Source organism: Stegostoma tigrinum, chromosome 16, assembly GCF_030684315.1.
Source record: "Stegostoma tigrinum isolate sSteTig4 chromosome 16, sSteTig4.hap1, whole genome shotgun sequence".
Taxonomy (NCBI): Eukaryota; Metazoa; Chordata; class Chondrichthyes; order Orectolobiformes; family Stegostomatidae; genus Stegostoma; species Stegostoma tigrinum.
Window position 1 is genome coordinate 15,892,991 of NC_081369.1, and position 24,716 is coordinate 15,917,706.

The window sequence follows — 24,716 nt, forward strand, 5'->3', positions numbered from 1 at the left end:
ATGTTTTATGCAAAAACACTTTATGTGGAACCTTGTCAAAATGCCTTTTGAAAATTCAGGTACGGTACATCAATGGATCCCCCTTTATCCACAGCATGTATTATTCCTTCAAAGACTGTGCAAATTCTCCATATGTCTGCGTGGGTTTCTCCAATTGCTCTGGTTTCTTCCCACAGTCCAAAGATGTGCAGTTTAGGAGAACCGGCCAAGCTAAATTGCCCGTGGTTGTACATGCTAGATGGATTAGCCAAGGGAAATGCAGGGTTACAAGAATGGGGTAGGGAGGTGGGTTCTTTGGAGGTTCGGTATAGATTTGATGGACCAAATGGCCTGCTTCCACAATGTGGGGATTCTGTGAATCAGTGATGATTAGAATCTGAGGTGCTGTCAATAGGGTGATAATTGCCCGGCTAAATATTCCAGTTTTATGTATATGTGATGGGGATCACATTAGCTATGATCTCACCAAGCTGGAGAAATTGTGCTTCGCCTGATAGTGCATTTTCTTTGGTAGAAGTATTGTTTAGGAATGGTTTAGAGGGATATGGGCCAAATGCTGGCAAATGGGACTTGATTAATTTAGGCTACCTGGTTAGCATGGGCAAGTTGGATGGAAAGGACTGTTTCCGTGCTGTACATTTCTATGACTCTATAACTAGTTATTTTAGAATGAATGTATGTTGCTGACTTATGTCCACTGTTTTGTGCCAATTTAAATACTGTGGTGTCTTAGAAATTAATGCTTTGCTTGTGTGTTGTGGCTTTAGGTTTAATGGACATTTATAATTGAAGATGTTGGTGAATTCTTTTAATTCTGCTTCTGTTTGAGTACATACCCGATATGTTGACTCAAATACAGAGGGTATGTTACCATGTGACTGTCTGTGTGGAGTTTGCACATTCTCCCCGTATCTGTGTGGGTTTCCTCTGGGTGCTCCAGCTTCCTCCCACTGTCCAAAGATGTGCAGGTTAGATGGATTGACCATGCCAAATTTTCTCCTAGTGCCTAGGGTGGAAAATGAAAAAGGGATAGGGTAGGGGTGAGTCTGAGTGGGATGCTCTTTAGAGGGTCAGTGTGGACTCAATGAGCAGAATGGCCTGCATTCCACACTGTAGGGATTCTATGACTTGCTGGTATTAAAGTTGTCAATGGTGACACCCATTTAAAAAGGAAGTCTGTTAGGTGATCTGGTCATCTGAGTGCCTGGAAATTGTCTTTACATCTAAACATTGACAGTACTGGAGAAATAATCTCCGATATCAAATACATCACATTCATTTATGTAGAACATTACTTTAGAATTACCAGTATAAGAGATAGAAAATTATCCACATTTATACAATGCATTAAATCTAGAGATGACTCAACAAATAAAGCATCTTTTTTATAGCAGTAGAGTATTTGCGCTACCCTTTTGTGCATCCATGATTCCTTTCACCCAAACGTTGGTAGCTTTGCTTTCAGCTCTAAGTCCTAAATTCCAGATTTTTCTCTCTGGATAGCTCCATCTCTCTGTCTGCATTACCAGAAGGACTCTAAGCTCAATTTTCTTTTGGCTAAGTCCCAATTTGTGTTGAGCTGTTTGGAGGGTTTTCCACCGTAAGGCCTATCAGGTTTTCTGGCCGAATCTTGTCAAGCTCTTGTCACTACCTACCTACGCCACCATTACATCACCCTCAGGTTCAATCCCAGCCCCGAATTACCATGCCATTCCCTGGATAACTCACCACTCAGTGGACATCCATCAAAAAGACCAGCATCCCTAGCACTGTTGCCATTTGCAGTGTACCCAGATAAGCACTGACACCCAGATACTTATTGCAAGACAGAATTTGAACACACTGGAGAAGGGGAAGGTGGCACAGCGATTCTCCAGCACATGATGTACCATGGATCGATGTCTGCAGTGAGAGCCTGCTGCAGCATCCAGAAGCAAGAGGAACAAAGTATACATAGGGCTATAGGTGCTGCTAACTCCTTTTGACCCTCCTCCTACAATATCTGATTATTTCCCAGCCTTTGAATCCGAGAGTGTTGGTGTGAATAAGTTGGGCAATGATCTGTGGGCCAGGGAAGCGCAACACAAACATGGGCACAATGCATTAGAATGGCCAGGGATTGCAAAGCAGGGCAGCACTGTTGACAGTGTAGATGATAGTATAAAGTTACAAAGGGGTACTGATAGTTTTGCCCATTCATCTAGTCTGTAGCAGATGGAGATCAACATAATCAAGTGTAAGATTGTCCATTTTGGACTTTAAGAAAGATGTTGTGAAACTTGAAAGAGTGCAGAAAAGATTCACAAAGATGTTGCCAGGGTTGGAGGGTTTGAGCTATAAGGAGAGCCTGAACATTTTCCCCAGAGCGTTGAATACTCAAGGTCTTTTTCTCAGGGTAGGGGCATCCAAAACTAGTGGTCATGGTTTAAGATGTGAGGGGAAAGATTTAAAAGGGAGCTGAGGGGTAACTTTTTCATGCAGAGTATAGGGTGCGTATGGCATGAGCTGCCTGATGAAGTGGTGGAGGCTGGTACAGCTACAACATTTAAAAAGCATCTGGATGGGTACACGAGGAGAAAGGGTTTAGGGGGACTTAGGCCAAATTCTGGCAAATGGGATTAAACTAATTGAGGATAACTGGTTGGCATGGATGCATTGGACTGAAGGGTCCATTTCCATTCTGTACATCTCTAAGTCTAAACACATTGGATGTCCAAAGAACCTTGGGGATTCAGGTGTATAGATCTTTAAAATGTCACAACCAGGTGCAGAAAATATTTAAGATATCTAAAGGGATGCTGGGCTTTATATCTACAGAGCTAGAGCTCAAGGATGCAGACACTGAGTTGCAGTTATACAAAACCCTAGTTAGACCCCACTTAGAGTACACTGAGCAGATCTGGTCACCACACCTTAGGAATGGTATATTGGCCTTGTGGAACTTCAACATTAGTTTACATGAAATGATACCCGGGCCTCAGTGGTTAAATTATAAGAAGAGACTGTATAAATTACATATGTTTTCACTAGCATTTAGAAGGTTAAGGGTGACCTGATCAAAATCTTCAAGACATTAACAGGAAAAGACAAGGTAAATAAATATGCCCATTGGTTGGGCATTTTAGAACTGGCAGCATAGTCTGAGAATTAGGGCCAGACCATTCAGGAGAGATGTTAGGAAATGGTTCAAAGAGTGGTAGATGTTTGCAACTGTCTCAGGGCAGTTGATCTTCGACCAGTCGTTAGTTTTAAATCTGATATAGGTTATTGTTAAGCAAAAGTATTTAGTGATATAGACCAAGGCAGGTGTATGGAGTTAAGTCATCGATCAGCCATGATCTCATTGAATGTTATAATTAGCTGGAGGGGCTGAATAGCCTATTGCTGCTCCTATGATTAGAAGCCCACAGGTCTAGGTCCTGTACAGTGCAAGGGGCTTTCTAAAGGGCCTCCCATCAGTAGGTGTCACAGCACCCTCACAGCTCAAACCACTTACCCTGCCCAGTCCAGGTATAAACTGCTTCCTTCCCCCTTGGTACTGTTGATTTCCTGCTCGATGGAAGGTGACAGCCAGCACTCCTTGGCCAGTGGCTTCCAGCCTCCACTTCTACATTTCAGCACATCACCATCCATCTTTCTCCCCTTCCTTCCTGGTTGCCCCATCTCATAAAACCCCACAGACTTCACACCTCCCCGAGCGCCCATCCAACCCATTGATAAGAGCCTGAATCTGCCCCCTTTCCCCCCACCCCCTCCAAAAGCCCCTGACATGTGAGATGACCATGCCAAGTGTGGTCCTTTTCCATCCATGCTGTACCATTATCCACCCTCACACCCCATGCACACTGCTGTGTTTGCCCCCCACCCCACCCATAACAACAGCCATTCACCCTTTCCTCCCCAGCATGCAGACCCCAGGCTCGAAGAATAATCTGTCAAGCTTCCTTCCTACAGCAGCAGCCCTCTTTCCCTTTAGTCTCGCTGGCCAGCTATGGCAATCTAACTGTGGCCTCTCACCCAAATGACAGTGTAACTGGACAGGACTTAGCTGAGAATTTTCCAGGCCCCTGACTAATGGCTGTATTTTACCACAAACACGTCAGCCCTACCAAACACCCCCTGAGGTGGCTGTTGACGGAGCCACAGGAGTGACTGGGATCCCTCTCATTCAGATGGCTCTTAACTGGGTGCCTGACTGCGGCCGATTCCCTGGTCAGGCTGCCCCTGATTGTGCTGGGAGCCCCAGACTGACAGACACCTCCATGGACTTGGCTAATGATTACTCCCCAAAGATATTGAGCCTATGCAGCCTCTTGCTGCACATGCAGTAGGTTTACAGGCTGTCTAGTCATGTGACTGCGTTGATTGGCACAGCATGGGTAGGGAGGGTATGGGCTTGCAGCTAGGTGCAAAGTGAGCGAGCACAATGCGAAGGAACCCAGAGATCCAATTCACGTGCCTAACCCTGTGCATGCAAAGTGTCCCTACTGGAGTCTTTCACTGCTCACTACTGGAGCCACATTGCAATGCAAGTCTATGCTTCCAGAGCATGAGTCATGATGATACTGAGGATGTTAGCAAATGCCAGATCTCAATGTCCATGGACGAGGGTGTCCTGTGATGCAGTTGGCCGTACACCACAAGGAAATTGTTGGGAGTAAGCAGCGAGCTGAATTTGCCAGGTACCAGCTCTGCTTTCTGTGTTGAATTTTCGCAAAGTCTAGTTTGATAGGTACATTTGGTAAGATGGAAAACTAAATATTAATAAGGTGGTTTGTGCCATAAGTAAGGCATATAACAATATTTTGTGTATGTGTGTGTGTTTCCTTTCCCAGTAGGCCACAGGGGGAGATATCTGAAAGATTTGCAATATTGCCAGATTTCCAGCTTTGTATTTAATATCCCTACCCAGTTCAGAGCAGGTAAATTGACATAAATCTAAATAATTTATTACATAATTTGAGAGACCATTGACAAGTAAAACCATTTTCAGTTGTCTGTAACCATTGACTTGAAGAAAACAATGTCCATTTGTACGCACAGTAAGAGCTTACTTGTGCAATAATAATCCTTATTCTAAAGTCTCAGCACTGGTCAGACGTTAATTTTTTGGTCAGACATTAATTTTATGGTCATTTTGTTGAATGCACAATTTTATATGGGAAAGTGTCAATCCATCGATTTATTGATCCTCATTTATAATTCGTATCAAATATTCCACATCATTACATTTCACAAGATTACATTTCTCTTTCCATAGAGATAAGGAAGAATTATTAATGTGGGTGCAAGAAAGCAGCATTTCCGTACTGAATGGAGAATCATGGTTTGCAGATGCTTTTGAAATTGTTTACATTTATGCTACATTTTTATTCATAAGCATCATATTTAGTATTTGGCACAGTAGGAAGCTGTTATATTTTAAATTAATACAAATGCCAAGCTAAGTTCACTTAAATGACTAGATAATACAGAAATCAATGTGTTCTGTACTGCCCTTGAATCCTTTTTGCCCATCCCACTGCTGAGTAGATGCACATCTTCTGGTATGCATCTGATCCATAAAGAATTTCCTCTCAAGTGCACTTTAATATTTAGCCTTTGCTTCTGCTTTGTTAAAAGTTTCCTGTCTTTATTGACAGCAATACTTTATCCTCTTGATTATAACGGATGGTGTTATCAGTGACATGGACGAGACCAGGCACGCCATTGTGCAAGCAGCCAAACTGCCGATGTCTATCATCATCGTAGGTGTTGGCAACGCGGACTTTGCTGCCATGGAGTTCCTGGATGGTGACAATCGAGTTCTGCGATCATATACTGGGGAAGAAGCCACACGGGACATTGTGCAATTTGTGCCATTCCGGGAGTTCCGAAATGTAAGTCTGTCTAACTGCACATATCTACCATCGTTAACCTGTAATACCCTCGACTAGTAAAAATGTCAAAGTTTTAAATTAAACAATTAATATAGTCTCAATGGCACTATAGTCTTAAACTTACACCATTATGTTAAAATATTTTCTAATTTCACTCCTGTAAGGTCTGGCTGTAAACTTTAGATTACATACTTTGTTAACAGCTGAAATGGTATTTAGCTAACCTATTCTCCCGAATATTGCCCAAACCGCAATCATGTTGGTGCTAAAGCTGCTAAATTCCTGGGAATACACCCTCATTTGTGTTATCTCTCCTTATGACTTACCCTTTGGTGCCAAGGTACCACCCACTCCAAGGCCAGTAACTCACAGCTAAGCTGTTACACACAGTGCTCCAGATGAGGTCTAAGCAGTGCTTTGTATAACTCAAGCATGACTTTTACCCCCTAATGTTCTAATCCTGTGGATATAAAGACCAGAATTCCTATACCTCTCTGACATATTAATAGTCCATTTGCTGGACTCCTAAGGCTCTTTGGATCTCCACTATTCCTGACTTCTCACCATTTAGAATATTCCATGCTTTGTCCTTCCAAGGTCCAATGTAGATGGCCTCACATTTGCTGACACAAGGATCCATTTGCCATAGTTTTGTCATTTGCTTAACCTATCAATATTTCTTTGTAATGTTACATTTATTGCACATCTTTGTGTCATCAGCAAATTTAGATAAATGGCTTTTATCCCATCATTAAAGCTGATAATACATGTGCTGATTAGGTGATGCCCAAGACACATGTTTACATGCCAGTTGGAGTACCCGCTCATTTCTACTCCAACCAACACTCTGTCCCTATCACACAGTAAATTTCCTCACCGGATTAATAGTCTACCTTTCAATTTCATGAGCTTTAAATCTAGCAACCAATCCATTATCAAATAATTAAGACATCTAGACATTGCCATGTCCACCACTTTAGTCATGCTTGTGAAGAATCAGTGAGAATTGTCAGGTATGTACTTTCTTTAGGATATCTGGCAATGCGACCACTGTTCTAAACACTGATACAAAGTAAGCAATCTGCATGTGATCCTTTTCTCATTTTCAATTACACTATTATCATTGTCAACATTTAAGATCCCAGAGTGCTCTCTTCTGTACCTGAAGTAACTGTGAAATTAGTTTGTGTGGAATTTGACACTCCCTGCAAGTTTCTTTTTTATCGTCCCCCTTTGTATTGTTGGAGCTTTTGCTCTCTCTCCCAATCGCTAAGATGTGTGCTTTGTCTGCATTTCTGTGCACGTTTTTTTTAAGATTTATATTCTTGCTCATCACTTTAGTTGTTCACATATACCTTTCTTCACTGAGTGGAGGGCTTGTCCCTCGGGTTATAAACTGTTTCCGTATCACTTTAAATTCCTTTGTGAATTCCTCTCAATTAGCTTTCATCATTGTGCTAATTAGCAGATTTGATCAGATTACTAAATAAAAAACAAAAGAACTGGAGATCCGTAAATCAGGAACAAAAACAAAGTTGCTGGAAAAGCTCAGCAGGTCTGGCAGCATTTGTGAAGGAAGAAAACAGGTAATGTTTCCAGTCTAGTGACCCTTCCTCAGAGAGTTCTGAGGAAGGGTCACCGGAAACGTTAACTCTGTTTTTTCCTTCACAGATGCTGCCAGACCTGCTGAGCTTTTCCAGCAACTTTGTTTTGGTTCTTGATCAGATTGCTGTTGACTGTCTCATCTTTTTGAGGTCAGCATTGGCTATATCTAGAATTGTCAGAGCTGTTTCACATTTGTCACTTCTGAGCATCAATTTGAGCTACTCATCCCCATCTAACAATAGAACTTTAAAATTCTAAAGTATTTACGTTTCCTACTGACAAAATAAGGCCCATTTATTATTGCAATTGCTTCTTTTCTCTCAACTTTCTCAATCTTACTCTTTGCTTCTCATGTCATGGATATAGTGACCAAACTGGCATTTTCTACCTCAGAATGGGTAGAACAAATGTTGTGTTGGTCAAAGCAAAAAACCGCAGACGCTGGAAATCTGAAACAAACACAGAATGCTGGCGAAACTCAGCAGGTCTGGCAGCATCTGTGGCGAGGGAAACAGAGTTAATATTTTGAGTCCAGCGTGACACTTCTTCAACAATAGTTATGTTGGTAGTGCTTTAGAATGACTAGGTCGAAAACATTGCAGACTGTGTGCGTGAATTTCAGATTTTGGCTGTAAAATCGTCAGAACTGCACAACTCTTTAGGTTGGGCTGCACACATCTACAGGTGAAACTGTGCCAAAGCATAGGTCATACCACTCACTAATGCAGGTAACTAAAGCAACTGAGTAAACGGTGTGCCTCTGATCTCAAACCTGTTGCCAAAATAAATGTAACATTACCCAAAGGACAGTGAAGGCAGACATTCTACAAAATTCCCCATGCATGATAGAGTGAATGTATATTAGATAAAAGCCAAAAACCTGCATTATTAATTTAATATTACCCACCAGATTCATCTGTCACTAACATAATAATAAGGGTAATTTCCTGTAATGTCTGCCAGTATGTTGTCCAAGGCCATATTACAGAGTTGAGGAAAAACTTCTTCACCCAGAGAGTGGTGGATATATGGAATGCTCTGCCCCAGAATGGCAGTCGAGGCCAACTCTCTGGATACTTTCAAGAAAGAGATGGATAGAGCTCTTAAAGATAGTGGAATCAAGGGTTATGGGGATAAGGCAGGAACAGGATACTGATGGTGGATGATCAGCCATGATCATAATGAATGGTGGTGCTGGCTTGAAGGGCCGAATAGCCTACTCCTGCACCTATTGTCTATATTGTCACCATTGTAAATGTCAATTTAATTACTGAATGTGTAACAGGTGCCAGCCAATATAAATTATGGGACTTTGAGCTATTGGAATGATCCCGAACTATCACATTGCTGTAAATGTAAAACAAAACTGCTGAAAATAACTTATTTGTAATACAGCAAGCCACATACATTATTTAGCCTCTGGCTACTGCTCATTTCCAGGCTGCTGACTCTTATTACTTTATTTCTCGCTCAAATAGTTGAGTGCTTACTGAAACCTTCAAACTTTAATAAAGATGTTTAAATCTCCATGTTCCAGTGCATGAATCAAAGGCTACTGTGCAGGTACATCGGGTAAGCAGGAAAGCCAAAAGAACTTGAGAAGAATTGAATACAACATTAAGGAGGCTATGCTTCAGTTATACAGGACACTGGTGAGATTACATGGAATACTGTGTACAGTAATGGTCTCCTTATTTAAGGAATGATGAAAATAGTTGTAAGATTTACCAAACTAGTACCTGGAAATGGGTAGGTTGTTTTATGAGAAAACGTTGGACTAGTATTCTAGTTGTATACTTGACTCTTATCAAAGCTGGAGTACAGAAAGTTACAAGTGGCTTGATTTAAATGTGTAAGATCCTGAGCAGTTTCAGTATGGTCGATGGAGAGAGGATGTTTCCCCTTACAGGAGGATCCCCAGGCCTGGGGATCACGATTTGAAAAGATGGGCTAACCCTGAGGTGCAATATCTTCCCTCAGAGTCTTGACTCTTTGGAACTCTCTTCCTGAAAAGGTGTTGGAAGCAGTGTTTTTGGAAATGCTTAAGACAGAAGTTTGGTAGATTCTCGGTGAGCAAGGAGGTGAAAAGGTTAACAGAGGTAGGTGGGGATGTGGATTTAAGGTCACAATCAGATCAGCTGTGGTTGTATTAAACAGCAAGACTGGTTTGAGGGGGCCAAATGCCCCATTTCTGCCCCTTCATTTTAGTTTCATAAGTTATAAAGCACTTACACTCCACCCAACACTATTGACAGTTATGCATCATTAAAGAAACTGTCCCAAAGACACTCTAACAGATCACCTCTCCTTGTCATACCAGGTCCAAACTTCCTTCAGTTGTTCCACTTAATCAATGTTGTCCCATAGAAGATGCACTTTATGGATGGCCTATTCCTGAAGTCTTCAAGGATACCAATCTGTTCTGGTCCCTTTTGGGTGGAAAATGAACTCCTGCATCAAAGACTGAGCAGGGTGCTTTTAAAACAGTTCTCCACAGTTTTCCAGAGCAGTGGTTTCTTTAGTTTTTGCATCTTAGCTACAGCTTTGTCCTTTTTCAGTGAGATACTATGAAAAGCATTCAAACAGCCACCCTTTGCCTCAGTGAGCCTCTGTTTAAGTTTCACTCCCATGAACATCTGAACATTTCTCCAAACTGATGTGTTAATCACGACTTCACCTGTTCCCCTTTCCAGGATATTCTATTCCACCTCAAGTTTAAGGGGGAAAATTTGAAACATAATTGTCCAACCATGTTGTGCATTCACAGTATTACCCATCATGATTTCTGGGAAGAGTGTGTATTAAGTTGTAAGGGTTTACTGTTAGCTATCTTTCCCCCTAAATAAATTCTTTCATTCTAACAGGAGTTCCAGGGTAAACATTTTAGAATTGAGACTTAATTCAAAACATAATACATCTTTCATTGTTCTTCCTAAATCTATAAGTGTTGACAGTACTTCCATTGATATGCCCACTTTAGAGTCTCTCTGCCACTGATCCATGAGAACCTGGAAGATTCCAGGTTTGAATACTAATCTCTGCTGTGCTTGTTCATCTCATTCAGGATGGCAGTGCCCTACAGAGGGCACTTCACCCTGCTCCCTATCCATTCACTCCTGCCATAAACCGATGTCCATTTCGGCACTTTTTTTAACATAAACTTTGCGCTCCACACAGTTGAATGTTTGAAAATGACAGCAACAACTTACATCATTGTAGAATAACTGGAAATGCTCAGCAGGTTGGGCATCGATGGACAGCAACACAGTTCATGTTTCAGGTCAGATCTTTCTGATGGAAGGTAATCAACCTGAAATGTTAGATCATGTAAACAAAAAGGTCATGTTCAGGAGAATTGTAAAGGAACTGAAATGAGACAGGCTGAGGGAGGGCAATTCCAGAGCTTGGACCATAAGATCCAGGAGCAGAATTAGGTCATTTGGCCCAGCACGTCTGGTCCACCATTCGATCTGATATGTTTATCAACCCTATTCTCCTGCCTTCTCCCCATAACCTTCAATCCCTTTATTAATCATCAACCTGTTTATCTTTATCTCAAAGACTTGGCCTCTATAGATTTTTGTGACAATGAGTTCCATAGATTCACTACCCTCTGACTGAATAAATTCCTCCTCATCTCAGTCCTGAAGAACTGAGGCTGTGCCCTCAGGTACGAGTCTCTCCTATTAGGGGAAATATCTTCTCCATGTCCACCTTGTCCAGGCCTTTCAGTATTCTCTAAGTTTCAATCAGATGCCCCCTCATCGTTCTAAACTCCATTGAGTACAGACCCAGAGTCTTCAACTGCTCTCCATATGACAAACAGTACAGTCCAGTGAGCTGACAATATAACTGTCAATGTTGGATCAAGCACTTTCTGGACTGATACATAAAGAATAATCTCTTGGATGAATCCGAAATCTTATGGCTGCCGAATCCCATTACAACTTGTAACTGCTAGCTTCTAGTGTACCCGCATCCACCATCTACTAGCAGCAGTAGTTACCAATGAAAAGGCTAAACAAACAACAAGTTGTGCATTTAACATCACGAAACATTATAAAACACAGGGGGAGATGGAAATACAATTACCATTCAAAAGTAGCTCGTACACTTTATGATATTTATCTGGATCTCTCAGACAGAACTATTGATTCATAACATATAGTAAGCCATCTTTTCATTGCCATTATTATTTTACAAGTTCCCAAATATCAAGTTCACATAATGAGAATGAAGAGTCTTGGTTTTGCCTTGGTCTCACCTCTTGACAACTGCAGTGTTGTTTGAGTGATGTGGACACCATTTCTGTCATTGCTTTTAGTGAGTGCAGTTCACTTTACTTCTCCAAGCAGCCCAATCCACGACATGTAAGTGCATTATTAATGTGAAGTCCATTACTTTTAAAGTCCCAAATACCTACTCTTCACTTCTAAAAGTCTGTTCTGATATAATAACTGGCTTATCTCGTAGCCAAATGTATCTGCTATCCATTCTCGTTAATTTGGACGTATTCTGTGAAATTTGTCTGTTCGCCTGAGAGCAATAGAACCCAATTCAAACTTATCATATAACCCTGTCTGTTTACATGAAATATTCTATTAATCAGTCATATTGTAAAATACACTACTTTATATCAAAAACCTACAATATATTTTAAAAATTGTAGACGTGCTTTATGCCCAACTGAATTATAGAATGTCGCATGAAGAATATAAATATATAATTTAAAAATATACAAGAGCAATTTTTAACTGACGTGATGCAGTTCACTAAGCCAAAACAAACAAAGAATGCGTACACTGGAAATCAGAATCACTGCTGTACCACGGGATCTGCCCAAGTGTGCAGTGACATTTTGTACAAAGGGAATAGAATTCTAAGCTTAATCTTCAATTGCTTAAGCCAAAATTAAATTAAAATTCATGGAAATTAAGTTTAATTCAAGGTATCGGTCACAATTCTAAAACAAGTGAAACATTGTTAATGCAGGGCAAAATTGAGATCACATGATGGTTTAAACTAGTGACCAACCAATGGCATTTGTGCAGTATTTTGCTGAAACGAGCTCAAACAAGCTAATGACTGAGTGAGTGGCCCTCTAATCAATCCCTCCTCAGAGCAAAATGCTCTGCATTCACTGGTAGGACCAGGTATCCCAAGAACCCAGTAAATTGCAATTTACTCACTCATTATGTTTTGCTGTGATCTACTGAATTTCAATGATTTAACATTCAGTGCAGTGTGTGCCATCTGGGGCCTTAAACAGCGAAAATTGGTTGAGTTGAGCAGATTTTGAAATGTGTTATGAGCTATGAAATGTAGAACATTCATGCATTTGATCCTTCTATAACTTGTTGTACATACATAGAATCATAAACTCAGTATAGTGTGGAAGCAGGGCATTTGGCCCATCAAGTTTACACTGACCCTCTGAGTCAGTAATCTAACATAGCCCAAGTAGGTCTGGTGGAACTCCAATCCAAATCCAGTTAACAGATTTTAGGCCTGAACTGGTGGGGGATAGATTTGACACTAACACCTAAGGATGAAGGAGAGGGTGAAGCAGTCACTCAGGTATGCTCTGTTGATGGCTTTCCTGTGACTGCTGCCAGAAAGCTCAACTTGGAAGAGAACAAAGCTAGCTTTGGATGTAGCTCCCTGCATGTCCAGTAGCTGAACAGGACTCATCATACACCAAGAAGGTGGGCAAGGGTAATGAAGGACAGCTCATGCGTGGTGGAACTAAAGCTGATTTTACTGTTCATAAATGTTGCTTTTACATGCATTCACTATGATCACAGCCATACTGGAGAGGTTTGCAACATTGTGAGTCTAAAGACAGGCAGGCTGGGTGGATTGGCCAGGCTAATGCCCAGTAAAAAAATTCAGAGACTTCAGGAAAGAAAACAGACAGACTTGCATTTATCTAGCACATGCACCACCTCAGGCTATCTTAGAGCACTTCAAAGCCAATGATATACTTTTGAAATGTAGCACTTGTTGGAAGAGTGAAAAGCTGCACATTCCTGCAACACGCACAAACAGCAGTGTGATCATGATCAGATCAATTGTTTCACTCACGTCAGCTAAAGGTAAATATTCACTCCAATCATGGGATCTTTTAAATCCACCTGATAGTGTGCAAATGGGATATCACAGGGTGGAGCTGGATGAACACAGCAGGCCAGGCAGCATCAGAGGAGCAGGAAAGTTGACATTTCTTGTTGACCCCCTTCTTCAGAAATGGGGCCTTCATTAAACAACCCATCTGAAAGATGGTGGCTATGTAATGCCATTCACAATGTCAAATCATTGCGGAGTACTTCCTGGTTGATTATTTACTTTTGCAAGTGCATTGGACAGAAGATTAGATTAGATTCCCTACAGTGTGGAAACAGGCCCTTTGGCCCCACAAGTCCACACTGCCCCTTGGGGCATCCCACCCAGACCCATCCACCTATAACCCACACACCCCTGGACACTACGGGTAATTTAGCATGGCCAATCCACCTAGCCTGCACATCTTTGGACTGTGGGAGGAAACCAGAGCACCCGGACGAAACCCACGCAGACATGGGGAGAATGTGCAAACTCCACACAGACAGTCACCCAGTTAGTGTTTCAGCTCCAGTGACCCTCCTTCAGCATCAGAGGCTAGGGTCTCTGTGATTTAGCATCTTTTTATTAATGATTCTCTGAGGTAGTGAGGCAGTAGGAGTGTAATCTGGGGAAAGTGTGAGATGCAGCCTGCTGTCATGTTTTGCAAAAGTGAGACCCAGCCATCAATGACTGACTGCGTTACAGATTTTTACCAAACAGAAGTCTAGAGAATCATGAGAAGCACAGATAAGGTAGATAGCCACAGCTTATCCCCAGGGTAGGGGAGTCTAAAACTAGAGGAGCATAGGTTTAAGGTGAGAGGGGAGAGATACAAAAATGTCCACAGGGTGGCGAGTATCTGGAACAGGCAGCCAGAGGGTGGTTGAGGTGATTACAATTTCATCATTTAAGAAACATTTGGACAGGTACATGGATGGGGAGAAGTGGGGCTAAATCATTTGTGAAAACTGACTGGCAGGGCCAAGTTGAGCTGAAGGGCCTGTTTCCATGCTGTAACCCTCTATGACTGTAAGTGACGGCCTGTATGCTGTAGTTCTGTTTGAACAGAGATTGTCAGCGGTTGAAGAGCAATTAGTCCCTCTGCAACCCCAATCACAAGCCTTTACCCTATCTGAGGTAGACCCCTCACATTGTTACAGTTTGTATTAACCTATGTAGCAACCTGAAAGGTGCAGCTGAATGGGCAGGCTCCTACACACCCCATTCCCACACGCCCCCACCGCCGCCGCGCCCCCCCACTCTCGCTTACAAACACACACACACACACACACACACACACACACACACACCCCTGTTCTGAACTAGCAAAGCAGCTGCTCCCAATCTGGACATATTGCACCATCTTCTGACACCAGTACAACCTGTAACTGAGTTCCTGGCTAACTCTCTACAATACTTACCTGCTGCCTAACAACAGAGCCAATTTTTTGCTTTGTTTCGTGAAGCAGATATGCCAGTGCTAAGGAGGGAATCATCGCTGATACTTAGAGCTGTTCTGGAACTACGTAAATTAAAGCTCCCTTTTCACAAGCCCTGGAATTGCAACTAAGTGTACAATTTCGAACAATGCGTAGCTTCACAGAATTTCTAAGAGGAAATGGCTAACTGGTGATGAGTTCCAGACAGATTACTGCGGTGAATTCATGACACTGGTGAAAACTGTGTGAATTCATTAACAGGAATGGGAAGGAAATACGCAGAGCTTTCAACATAAATTGCTGGCTACTCCCCACCACAATTAATAAATATCTCAACACCCCTTGTCTGGCTACCCTTCACCTTGCACAGGCCAGTGATTTTAGACATAAAAATGGATAAATGTTGGGAATACATCATAGGTAAGGCAGCATCCATGGAGAGGGGAAGAATGTTAATGTTTCGTATCTATGATCTTTCATCTTAATACTGCAGACTTGCCTCTCCAATGATGGTCATGCCATTAGAACGCTTGTTTATCATGACCTACCTAACAATTACTGCATGATTTACCTCCTCTTTTAATCCTGGTTGGGTTCTATACTAGGAGACATCTTCCTGGTCTGGAGGCAGAGGGAATTGAATTTAATTAAGTGGAATGGTGGCAGACCAGAACACTGCACCTTCCTATTCCTGGTGTAGTTGAGTTCCAGGCAGAAAAATAGAGAAAGTCCCTGAACCTGTACCGATTTCGGCACTGCTGAGGGACAGGAGAGAGAGCGCAAGGGCTGGCACTGTGACAGCTAACCTTCCTCCACTGGATCCATTCCGGTCTCTCTCTCTCTCCCTATGATCCCCAATCTCAACACACCAAGTTGAACATTTGTTGCAAATTGTATTAGGAAGTGGTAATTGTTTTAGCAAAAAAGTCATCATTTTGTTCATGATTACAGGATTGAATTTTAAAGTTTTTGTCTTGCAGACCCACTTGTTTAATGTGACCTAATCTCCCAAACACCACTTATCTTTCCTGTCAGCAATCCTGAGAGTCTCAAAGGTTGGTTCGACAGTCTCTGCTGTGGCTCTGCCAGATTCAGAGGCTGGCAGGACTTCCTGGTCCAAGCTCCCAGTCTTTGAAAGCTCGCTGGCAGACAAGCAGCTGCCTGATTACCAGAAGATCCAGCAAGATTTCTCACCTTAATAAACTGTGGATTTCCCTTTTGGTGACCCTCCCACGTACAGATGTGGTCTAAAAATGAGAAGATCTCTGCTTTAGTTTTCTGTTCAATTTTTCCATCTAAAAAAAAAGTTTTAATGGGATGTGAAACATGTTGGGATACCAGCCATAAGGTGCTTGAATGAAGAAATTTCAAAGAGAAACCCATCTGGCTTGTCAGTTTCTGCCAGATCCCAAACTGGATAAAGGATTTAATAATTGTTTGAGGCAAATTAGTTCAGCTTTTGTGTGAGCTCAAACTTGATTGTATTAGACATTAAACCTATTTTGGTTATAATCCTGTCCTCTCTGCGAGCCGTATTCTGAGACTTCTGTGGTTTTGAAGCAGCAGAAGAAATCCTGAGTTGGTTTTGTAAAGCAAAATGTACAACCTACCATACTCAATAAAAAAAACTCAGCCAAACTGAATAAAGATGATGAGCTGTCCATTTTATAGAATAGAATCCCTACTGTGTGGAAGCAGGCCACTTGGGCCACAGATTCCACACTGACCCTCCAAAGAGCAGCCCACCTTGCCCCATAGCTAACCTAGGATAGGATTCTTGGCAGCGTGGAGGAACAGAGGGATCTTGGTGTGCAGATACATAGATCCCTTAAAATGGCCACCCAAGTGGACAGGGTTGTTAAGAAAGCATATGGTGTTTTGGCTTTCATTAACAGGGGGATTGAGTTTAAGAGTCGTGAGATCTTGTTGCAGCTCTATAAAACTTTGGTTAGACCGCACTTGGAATACTGCGTCCAGTTCTGGTCGCCCTATTATAGGAAAGATGTGGATGCTTTGGAGAGGGTTCAGAGGAGGTTTACCAGGATGCTGCCTGGACTGGAGGGCTTATCTTATGAAGAGAGGTTGACTGAGCTCGGTCTCTTTTCATTGGAGAAAAGGAGGAGGAGAGGGGACCTAATTGAGGTATACAAGATAATGAGAGGCATAGATAGAGTTGATAGCCAGAGACTATTTCCCAGGGCAGAAATGGCTAGCACAAGGGGTCATAGTTTTAAGCTGGTTGGTGGAAAGTATAGAGGGGATGTCAGAGGCAGGTTCTTTACGCAGAGAGTTGTGAGAGCATGGAATGCGTTGCCAGCAGCAGTTGTGGAAGCAAGGTCATTGGGGTCATTTAAGAGACTGCTGGACATGTATATGGTCACAGAAATTTGAGGGTGCATACATGAGGATCAATGGTCGGCACAACATTGTGGGCTGAAGGGCCTGTTCTGTGCTGTACTGTTCTATGTTCTATGTTCTATATTCTATGTTCTACCTAGCCCACACATCCCTGGACACTATGGGCAATTTAGCACAGCCAATCCACCAAACCTGCACATGTTCAGACTGTGGAAGAAAACCCACACAGACACAGGGAGAATGTACAAACTTGACACAGATGGTTGCCCAAGGCTAGGATTGAACCCGGGTCCCTGGCTCTGTGAGGCAGCAGCGCTAACCACTGAGCCATGATGCTGCCCGATTTGGAACAATTTTATTTTTAAAGAGAGCTCTGCTCCAAAAAAATGTACTGTTGGCCAAAAGCAAAATTTGGCTACTGCAATTGGCTTGAATTCCAAAGAAATGCTTAGCACCGAATTCTGTGTCACTGTTGGCTGTTCAATACAGTAGCTCCCTGGTATCTTTGAAGAATTGAAAGGCTTGGCATCCATAATGGACAATGTATATATCACAATCTGAATCATTCATGGAACAAATTTCTATCCAAGATTGTGAAAAGAAATATTTTAACAGCAGCTAATTGTTTTAACATGAAAAATTCCCAAAGTGTATCACTTTGGCATAAGGAAAGAAATGGAAATCAAGCTAAAGCAGATACCTGGAGTAGCTAAAGAAAACATCCATGAGTTTAAAGGAGGATCTAAAAAGAGATGGAAGAGTTGGAGAGAAAGAGACATTTTAAGGGAGAGGACAAATCATATCACTTTCCCGTACCTATCCCTCAAACCTGCCTTGTCTGTTCACTTGATAATCAGTAGAAGACTATGGATTAGTATGTAATGAATTCCAACATAGCAAAAGAATTACTGTCCAACAAACTATATCCCTAAGAAGGTGTGTGGATATCATTCTCCAAATGAGTGACTCTTCGATCTCATTACTTGTATCGTTGCAAGGTTACGTTACCAGTTACTGCTCACATGTAAACCTATGGTCAAAGACACCAAAGAGGAGCAATGCTGCAGTCACTGCATTTACACGCTGCCCTAGTTTGATTTCTTTTCTCAATAACACCCGAAAAGATCAGCAAAGGGGCAATGACCTCCTTCAAGGTCCACGCACATTACAAGTGATCTATTTCACATAGAATTTCAGCATGGAAATATGCTCCAATATATATTCCTCAATACAATAATAATTTTTCATAGCTACTTGAGATAGAATCACTGCTGTATAAACAAGACACCCACTTGACCCCCCCCCAGGAGGATTAGCTTGATTAGTAGCAAAGCAATATTAAGCTGCTAATCCACTGCCACCAAGGCAAATATTACCTTCACCTTACTGCCTACGGCTGCAATGAAAAGTAGATTGTAATAAAATTCATCTAATGCTTTGAATATAAAGTGAACCCTTCACTTGCCAGGTGGCTTAGCAAAACTGGTGGCTCTGCGTCAACTTTGCTTTTTTTTAAAAATCAGTTCATTTAGTGTTTCTTGCACCTTTGGAAGAATTACTGTAAATGAAGCAACTCAAGCATACATAAAATGTTATCCACTAAATCAGTGCTCCCGTTACCTGCACTTTTGATCTCCTGGAAGTTTTATTGTTGGACTGAGGATGTAGCATGTATGAGAGTGAGGTCAGGAACACTCCAGGGAGTTGAGACTGGTAGATAGACAGAATGTGGTTCGACTGGGCCAGAAGACTAGCGGGAGTCAGGCTGAAAGGAAAACTAGTGGGCAGTGAGGTCAGCCCAGGAGATCAGAAAAAGAGTCATTTACAAGTAGATTTCAGATTTTCTTTACTCCTTCATCTGACTGAATCAGTTTTAAAAAAAGGCTGAAGTCTTGGTACAGATTGAGAGAAAATGTCAGTTGTCAAATTGCACCGATCAGATGATGTTATCTTTATTCTTACTCAGTCTCTACCTCTTAGGCAAATCACTGACTCACGTGTTCTCATTTCTTCTTGAACATTCTTATACAAAATCTTATTAAATGTTTTTGGAAGTCCGCACAGACATTAATAGGCACTTCCCTCACCAGTGAGCTAGCGACTAATTCAATTAGTCAGACATGACCTAGTGTTCACAAATACATTTTTGTTCACCTTGTATGTTTCCAGATGCTCAGTCACTCTGAACCTGATATTTCCGGAAACTTCCACAAAATTGATTCCAACCGGAGGCAAAATTACCATTAAATGGTGCTAATGCAAGAGCAAAGTGCTGTGAATACTGGGAATCTGAAATAAAAGAACAAACTCAAGCCAATCAGGCAGTACCTGCGACAGAAACAGAATTAATGTTTCAGGTTGAGTGACATCTCATCAGAAGAGTTCTGAGAACAGGATATTCGAGCTGAAACATTGGCTTGAATTTTCTGGAAGACAGCCTCGTTGGGAGTAGGCTAAACAGGCTCAGGGTTAGACTTCCACCCTTCAGAAGACAGCAGGTCCTACTTTCTAGTGTTGCTGGCTGATCTGCTGAGCCGACAGCTTTAACGGTCCCAGCAGCACCGTAACCCAGTAGAGGGATGCCACAGGCTACAAGGAGACACAGGAAGAAAACTAGCGAGTGACAGGTAGCTCCAAGATGTGTAGATAGGGAAAGCTTGGAAAGCCTGATAATGAGAGAAAAGTGTGATCCAGAGAAGAGGGTGAGGTTAGGTTTTGGAGGGCAGGCAATGAGGACTGTGGAAGGGGAGGAGGGATCGCGATGCACATTGGCACCCCATCGCTGACTCCTCTTCCTGATGTTAAAGACATCCTTTCAAAAACGACCTGTCTGCCACTGCCCAACAGTTTTGATATTTTTAACCAACCTGCTGAGAGATGTTACTACACACCTCTGGAGCTGGTGGGACTGTGACCCAGACCTTCTGGCTGAGAGGCAGGGACGTACCACAACAGCCCTGCTCTGCTCAGCATTTTATGGCAGTGGAGGTGATGAAGGCCTTTAATGCCAATGTAATTGGTCAGAAAAGGCATTCAATGGGCCCCAAGATGGGCAGGAAGGAGATAGGCCAAACTTCTGACTCACTTTATGTGCAACCCTGCCAAAAAATACCCTGATGATGGTAGCTGTAAAATTCAGCTGATTTACTTTGTTCCACTTCACAGATGCTGCCTGACCTGCAGAGTCCTTCTTTCTCTGTTTTTAGTATATTTACCAACTACTTCCAGTATTTGCTGTTTCTTTCAATAAACCCTAGATAAACATGATCTATCAAGCTTAAAAGATGTTCACTGAATACTCATGCCTGATGCAAAGCAAGTCATGGATTCCTTTACTCATCGAGCCCGTTTGACTTGAATTAATAGAAGGAAGGGTGAGTCTCAGAGCCTGTCAGTCTGCTCTGCATTTCAGTACGATCATGGCTAATCTGCTGTCTCAGTTCCACCCACCATATTCCCTGAATCCCTGAAAAACCAAAAATCCATCTATCTCAGCCTGAAATCTATTCAACAAGTCTCCTCATTTCAGTTCAAAATGATGTGGAGATGCCAGTGTTAAACTGGGATGGACAAGATCAGAAGTCACACGACACCAGGTCACTTCACCTGAGGAAGGAGCAGCGCTCAGAAAATTTGTAATTTCCTGTAAACCTGTTGGACCATAACCTGGTGTCGTGTGACTTCTGCCCTGAGTTTAAAATTAGTTGTTTCAAATTCCCCAACCAGTCAACCTCGATCTCACTAACAAAACTTCCAATGTCATCCTTCCTTAAATATGGAGACAACTTTGCACAGTATTCCAGGTGAAATCTTACTAAAACCTTTTCAATTTCAGCTTCATTCTTGTGCTTTAATCTTCTTGCAATAAAAGCTATCATGCCGATTGTATTCCCATTCGTTTGCTGTGCATATTTTACAACTTCTAAGAATACACCCAAGTGGCTCTGAAGATTAATGTTTTCCAACTCCCTACATTTCTCCACATAAAATTCGATCTACCACTTTGCGGCCCAGCCCCTTCAACTGTCTATATTTCTATTGGCATTTTTGGATCCTCCTCAGTTTACATTCACACACAGCTTTGTTTTATCAACAAGCTTAAATACGATACCCTCTAGCCACTGAGATAATTGACATAGTTTGTAAATAGCTCAGGCCCCCAGCACCAATCTTTGTGGCACACAATTAGGTGCAACCTGTCAACTCGAAAATTCTAGTCTATTTCTACGCTCTGCTCCTTCTGTTAACCGATCCTCTATCTGGTGCTGCTATATTAATGTCATCTCCATCAGCTCTTACTTTGCATGGCACCTTGCTGAATGTATGCCTTTTGGAAATAAAAATGCATTATATTGACTTTATCTATCTTTTCAGTTACATTCTCAAAAGCCTCAATATACTTGTCAGTCACAATTACCCTTCCACATCCTCATGTGACACTGTCCAATCATAGTATGGCTTTCTAAGTGAATTATTGAGGTTTCTTTAGTAATAGATCCCAGCATTTTCTTAACATCTGATGTCAGGCTAATTGGTCTGTAGTTCCTCTTTTCTTTCTCCCCTTTGCTAACTTCCAATTCATCGAGAACATTCTCGAATGTAGAGAATTTTGGAAAGTCATAACTGATGTATCTACTATCTGTACAACTACCACTTTTAGATCTCTGGAGATGTAGGCCATCAAGTCCTGGGTATTTGGTCAGATTTTATTCACTTAAGTTTCTGCAATTCTTTTTCTGAGTATAAATCATGCCACTAAGCCTTGTATTAATTAACATTTAAAACGCTTTTTTTTCTTAAAAATGTTGTTCAGGCTCCGAAAGAAACTTTGGCCAAATCTGTTCTGGCAGAACTACCCCAGCAAGTTGTTCAATACTTCAAGCAAAGAAACCTACCGCCTGTGAATTCTGATCCAGCCTAACACCAAACCATCAATCTTTGGACCTGCATGATACCAAATTCCCCACCATGCCCTCCGAAAACGTTTACAGAATAAATCTTTGCATGTTTTGCAGCACATTTGTAATGTTTTCATTGTTACAAACAGAAATTGCCAATACTGAAGTCTTAATTTGTTTGTACGGAGAATCTGGTGCTTTGTATAACAATTAACACTAAAAGTGGTTGACATCTTTCCTTGTTGCCACTGTTAAAGTATTGAATGTACCTTTGTAATATTGGGTGTTATGTATCCAATTTTTTTTAATTATTATGGCAGTTTGGAAACAACATTATTGACGTAAAGGAAAAACAGAACTGAAAGTAATGAGTCTCATTTTGTGTCAATGTTGTCTGTATGATTAAAATAAACTGTTCTTTTGTCAAACTAGTGTGTTTGGATATTTATGCTATTAACCTGTAATGTTCACAGTGCAATGTTTCAGTAAATTAAGTTGGATTTACCAGAAGTTTCAGCTTTGACATTTCTTTGGGAGTACTTTTGATTATTGTTGAAGTGGCCCAAAAAGCTCCTTTAAGAAGATTGCTTCTCTAGGAGATTGACATTAGTTCATCACTATTTCAGCGCTAATAGCGACAAGAGGAAATAATCAGTCTTCCAGGAGTGAAAGCACAAATAGGGAAGATGCACAAGATGTAAACAAGGATGTGATGCAAAGCACACAATGTTAACTGAACCATTCAGAATAAAAGATTTACAATTGTCATGCTTGCATCATCTAACAAATGCCTGAAGGAATACAAGGTTAGGAAATTGACTACTGCAGAATTATCCTATTGGTGAGGCTCTAAGCAGCTGATTACTCTAGTTTCTCCCTATACAGCTTGATGGTTCTTTTGGCACAGTGGTACTGTCCCTACCTAAAAATCAGAAGGCCCACATTCAAGACCCACCAACCCGAGGTGTGTAACAATGATACTGAGCAAATTGATTACTCAACATCTGTAATGAGTGAAAAATGAAAGAGCAGAAGATGCTGTAAATCAGAAATTGCTGGAAACGCTAGGCAGATCTGGCAGCATCTGTGAAGAGCAATCAGAATTGACATTTCAGGGCCCTTCCTGTAATGAATAGCCTTGATAGCACTGTCAATGGCACATTCTAGCATTTTGCTCATGATTAATTGATTAGATTTGTCCTTTTTTTTAAGGGTTCTTATGGTACATCATCATCACAGAGCCTCTACAGTATGGAAACAGGCCATTCAGCCCAACAAATCCACACCAGCCCTCCAAACAGCATTCCACCCATCCCCCTACCCTATAACCCTGCATTTCCCAAGGCTAACACACCTAACCTCAACATCCCTGAACACTATGGGTAATTTAGCATGGCCAATCCACTTAACTTGCACATCTCCAGAGTGGGGAAGGAAACCAGAGCACCCTGAGGATGCCCACACAGTCACTCAAGGGTGAGGCAGCAGTGCTAACCACTGAGCTAAATAGTGGTAGTGTTCCCTCCTTTGAGCCAAGAGGACCTGGTTCAGGTCTCACCTACTGCAGGGGCATGTAATAACATCTCTGAATAGGTCGATTACAAAAATATCTGAAAGAATTGGTAGAATACAAAAAGAGGGAAACTTCCCAAGTAGCTTCAGGTGTCAGGGCAGCTCTGGTTCATTCGATTTCCCAGCCAAGATTGAACGTGCTGTTGCTGTGGCATTTCATCCATGCAGCAGCAACGAGCTAGAGCAGTGTGATTAGTCAGGGCACGGAGTTGAACATCAAAATACTTCTCTCCCTCCACTTCCAGGCTGCACAGTATTACTGAACTGGACATCATTCTGTTTTATTAGTATGTTTTATATAGTTAATCAAATTTGATAGCTCCAAGTTACCTTAGCTTCCTTCCATTAAACTCGATTAACATCCAATGGACTGTACTAGCCTGAGAAAATATAAATTGTTTATATTCATTCACGGGATAGAGCTTTGTAGGCAGGCCAGCAGTTGTTGCTCGCTCCTGGTTGTCCTTGAGAAGATCACGAGTTGCCTTCTTGAAATGCTGCAGTCCATTTGACAGAGGAAGACTCATAGTGCTACAGTGGAGAGTGAGTACCAGGATTTTGACCCAGCAACAGTGAAGGAATGGCAATATATTTCTGTGTGAGCGTGGTGTAGGGCTAGGAGGGGAACTTGCACGTTGTGGTGGTGTTCCCACTTTTTGCTGCCCTTGTCAAAGACTAGTTGGTAGTGGCCATGGGTTTGGAAAGTGCTAAGGAGCCTTGTTGATTTTCTACACGTAACTGTAGATAATACACACTAACAATACGGAATGTTGATGGTGGAGGACATGAATGTTTCTGGTCGTGATATCAGTCACATAAGCAACTTTGCTCCAAATAGCTTCAGTTGGAGCCGCACTCATCCA

The 24,716-nt window shown here is 41.8% G+C and overlaps 1 protein-coding gene across 2 annotated transcripts in view; it reads left to right on the plus strand.

The window, feature by feature from the left end:
* The window catches only part of cpne2 (copine II), a 220,764-nt gene extending 198,055 nt beyond the window's left edge, over positions 1-22,709 (plus strand). For both annotated transcript variants that reach the window (XM_059651546.1, XM_048546529.2), the window contains 2 exons: positions 5,643-5,879; positions 22,197-22,709. In XM_059651546.1, coding sequence (XP_059507529.1) covers positions 5,643-5,879; positions 22,197-22,304 — 345 coding nt within the window. In that variant the 3' untranslated portion in view covers positions 22,305-22,709. The remainder of the gene's footprint in view (positions 1-5,642; positions 5,880-22,196) is intronic.
* Positions 22,710-24,716: the final 2,007 nt, after the last annotated feature.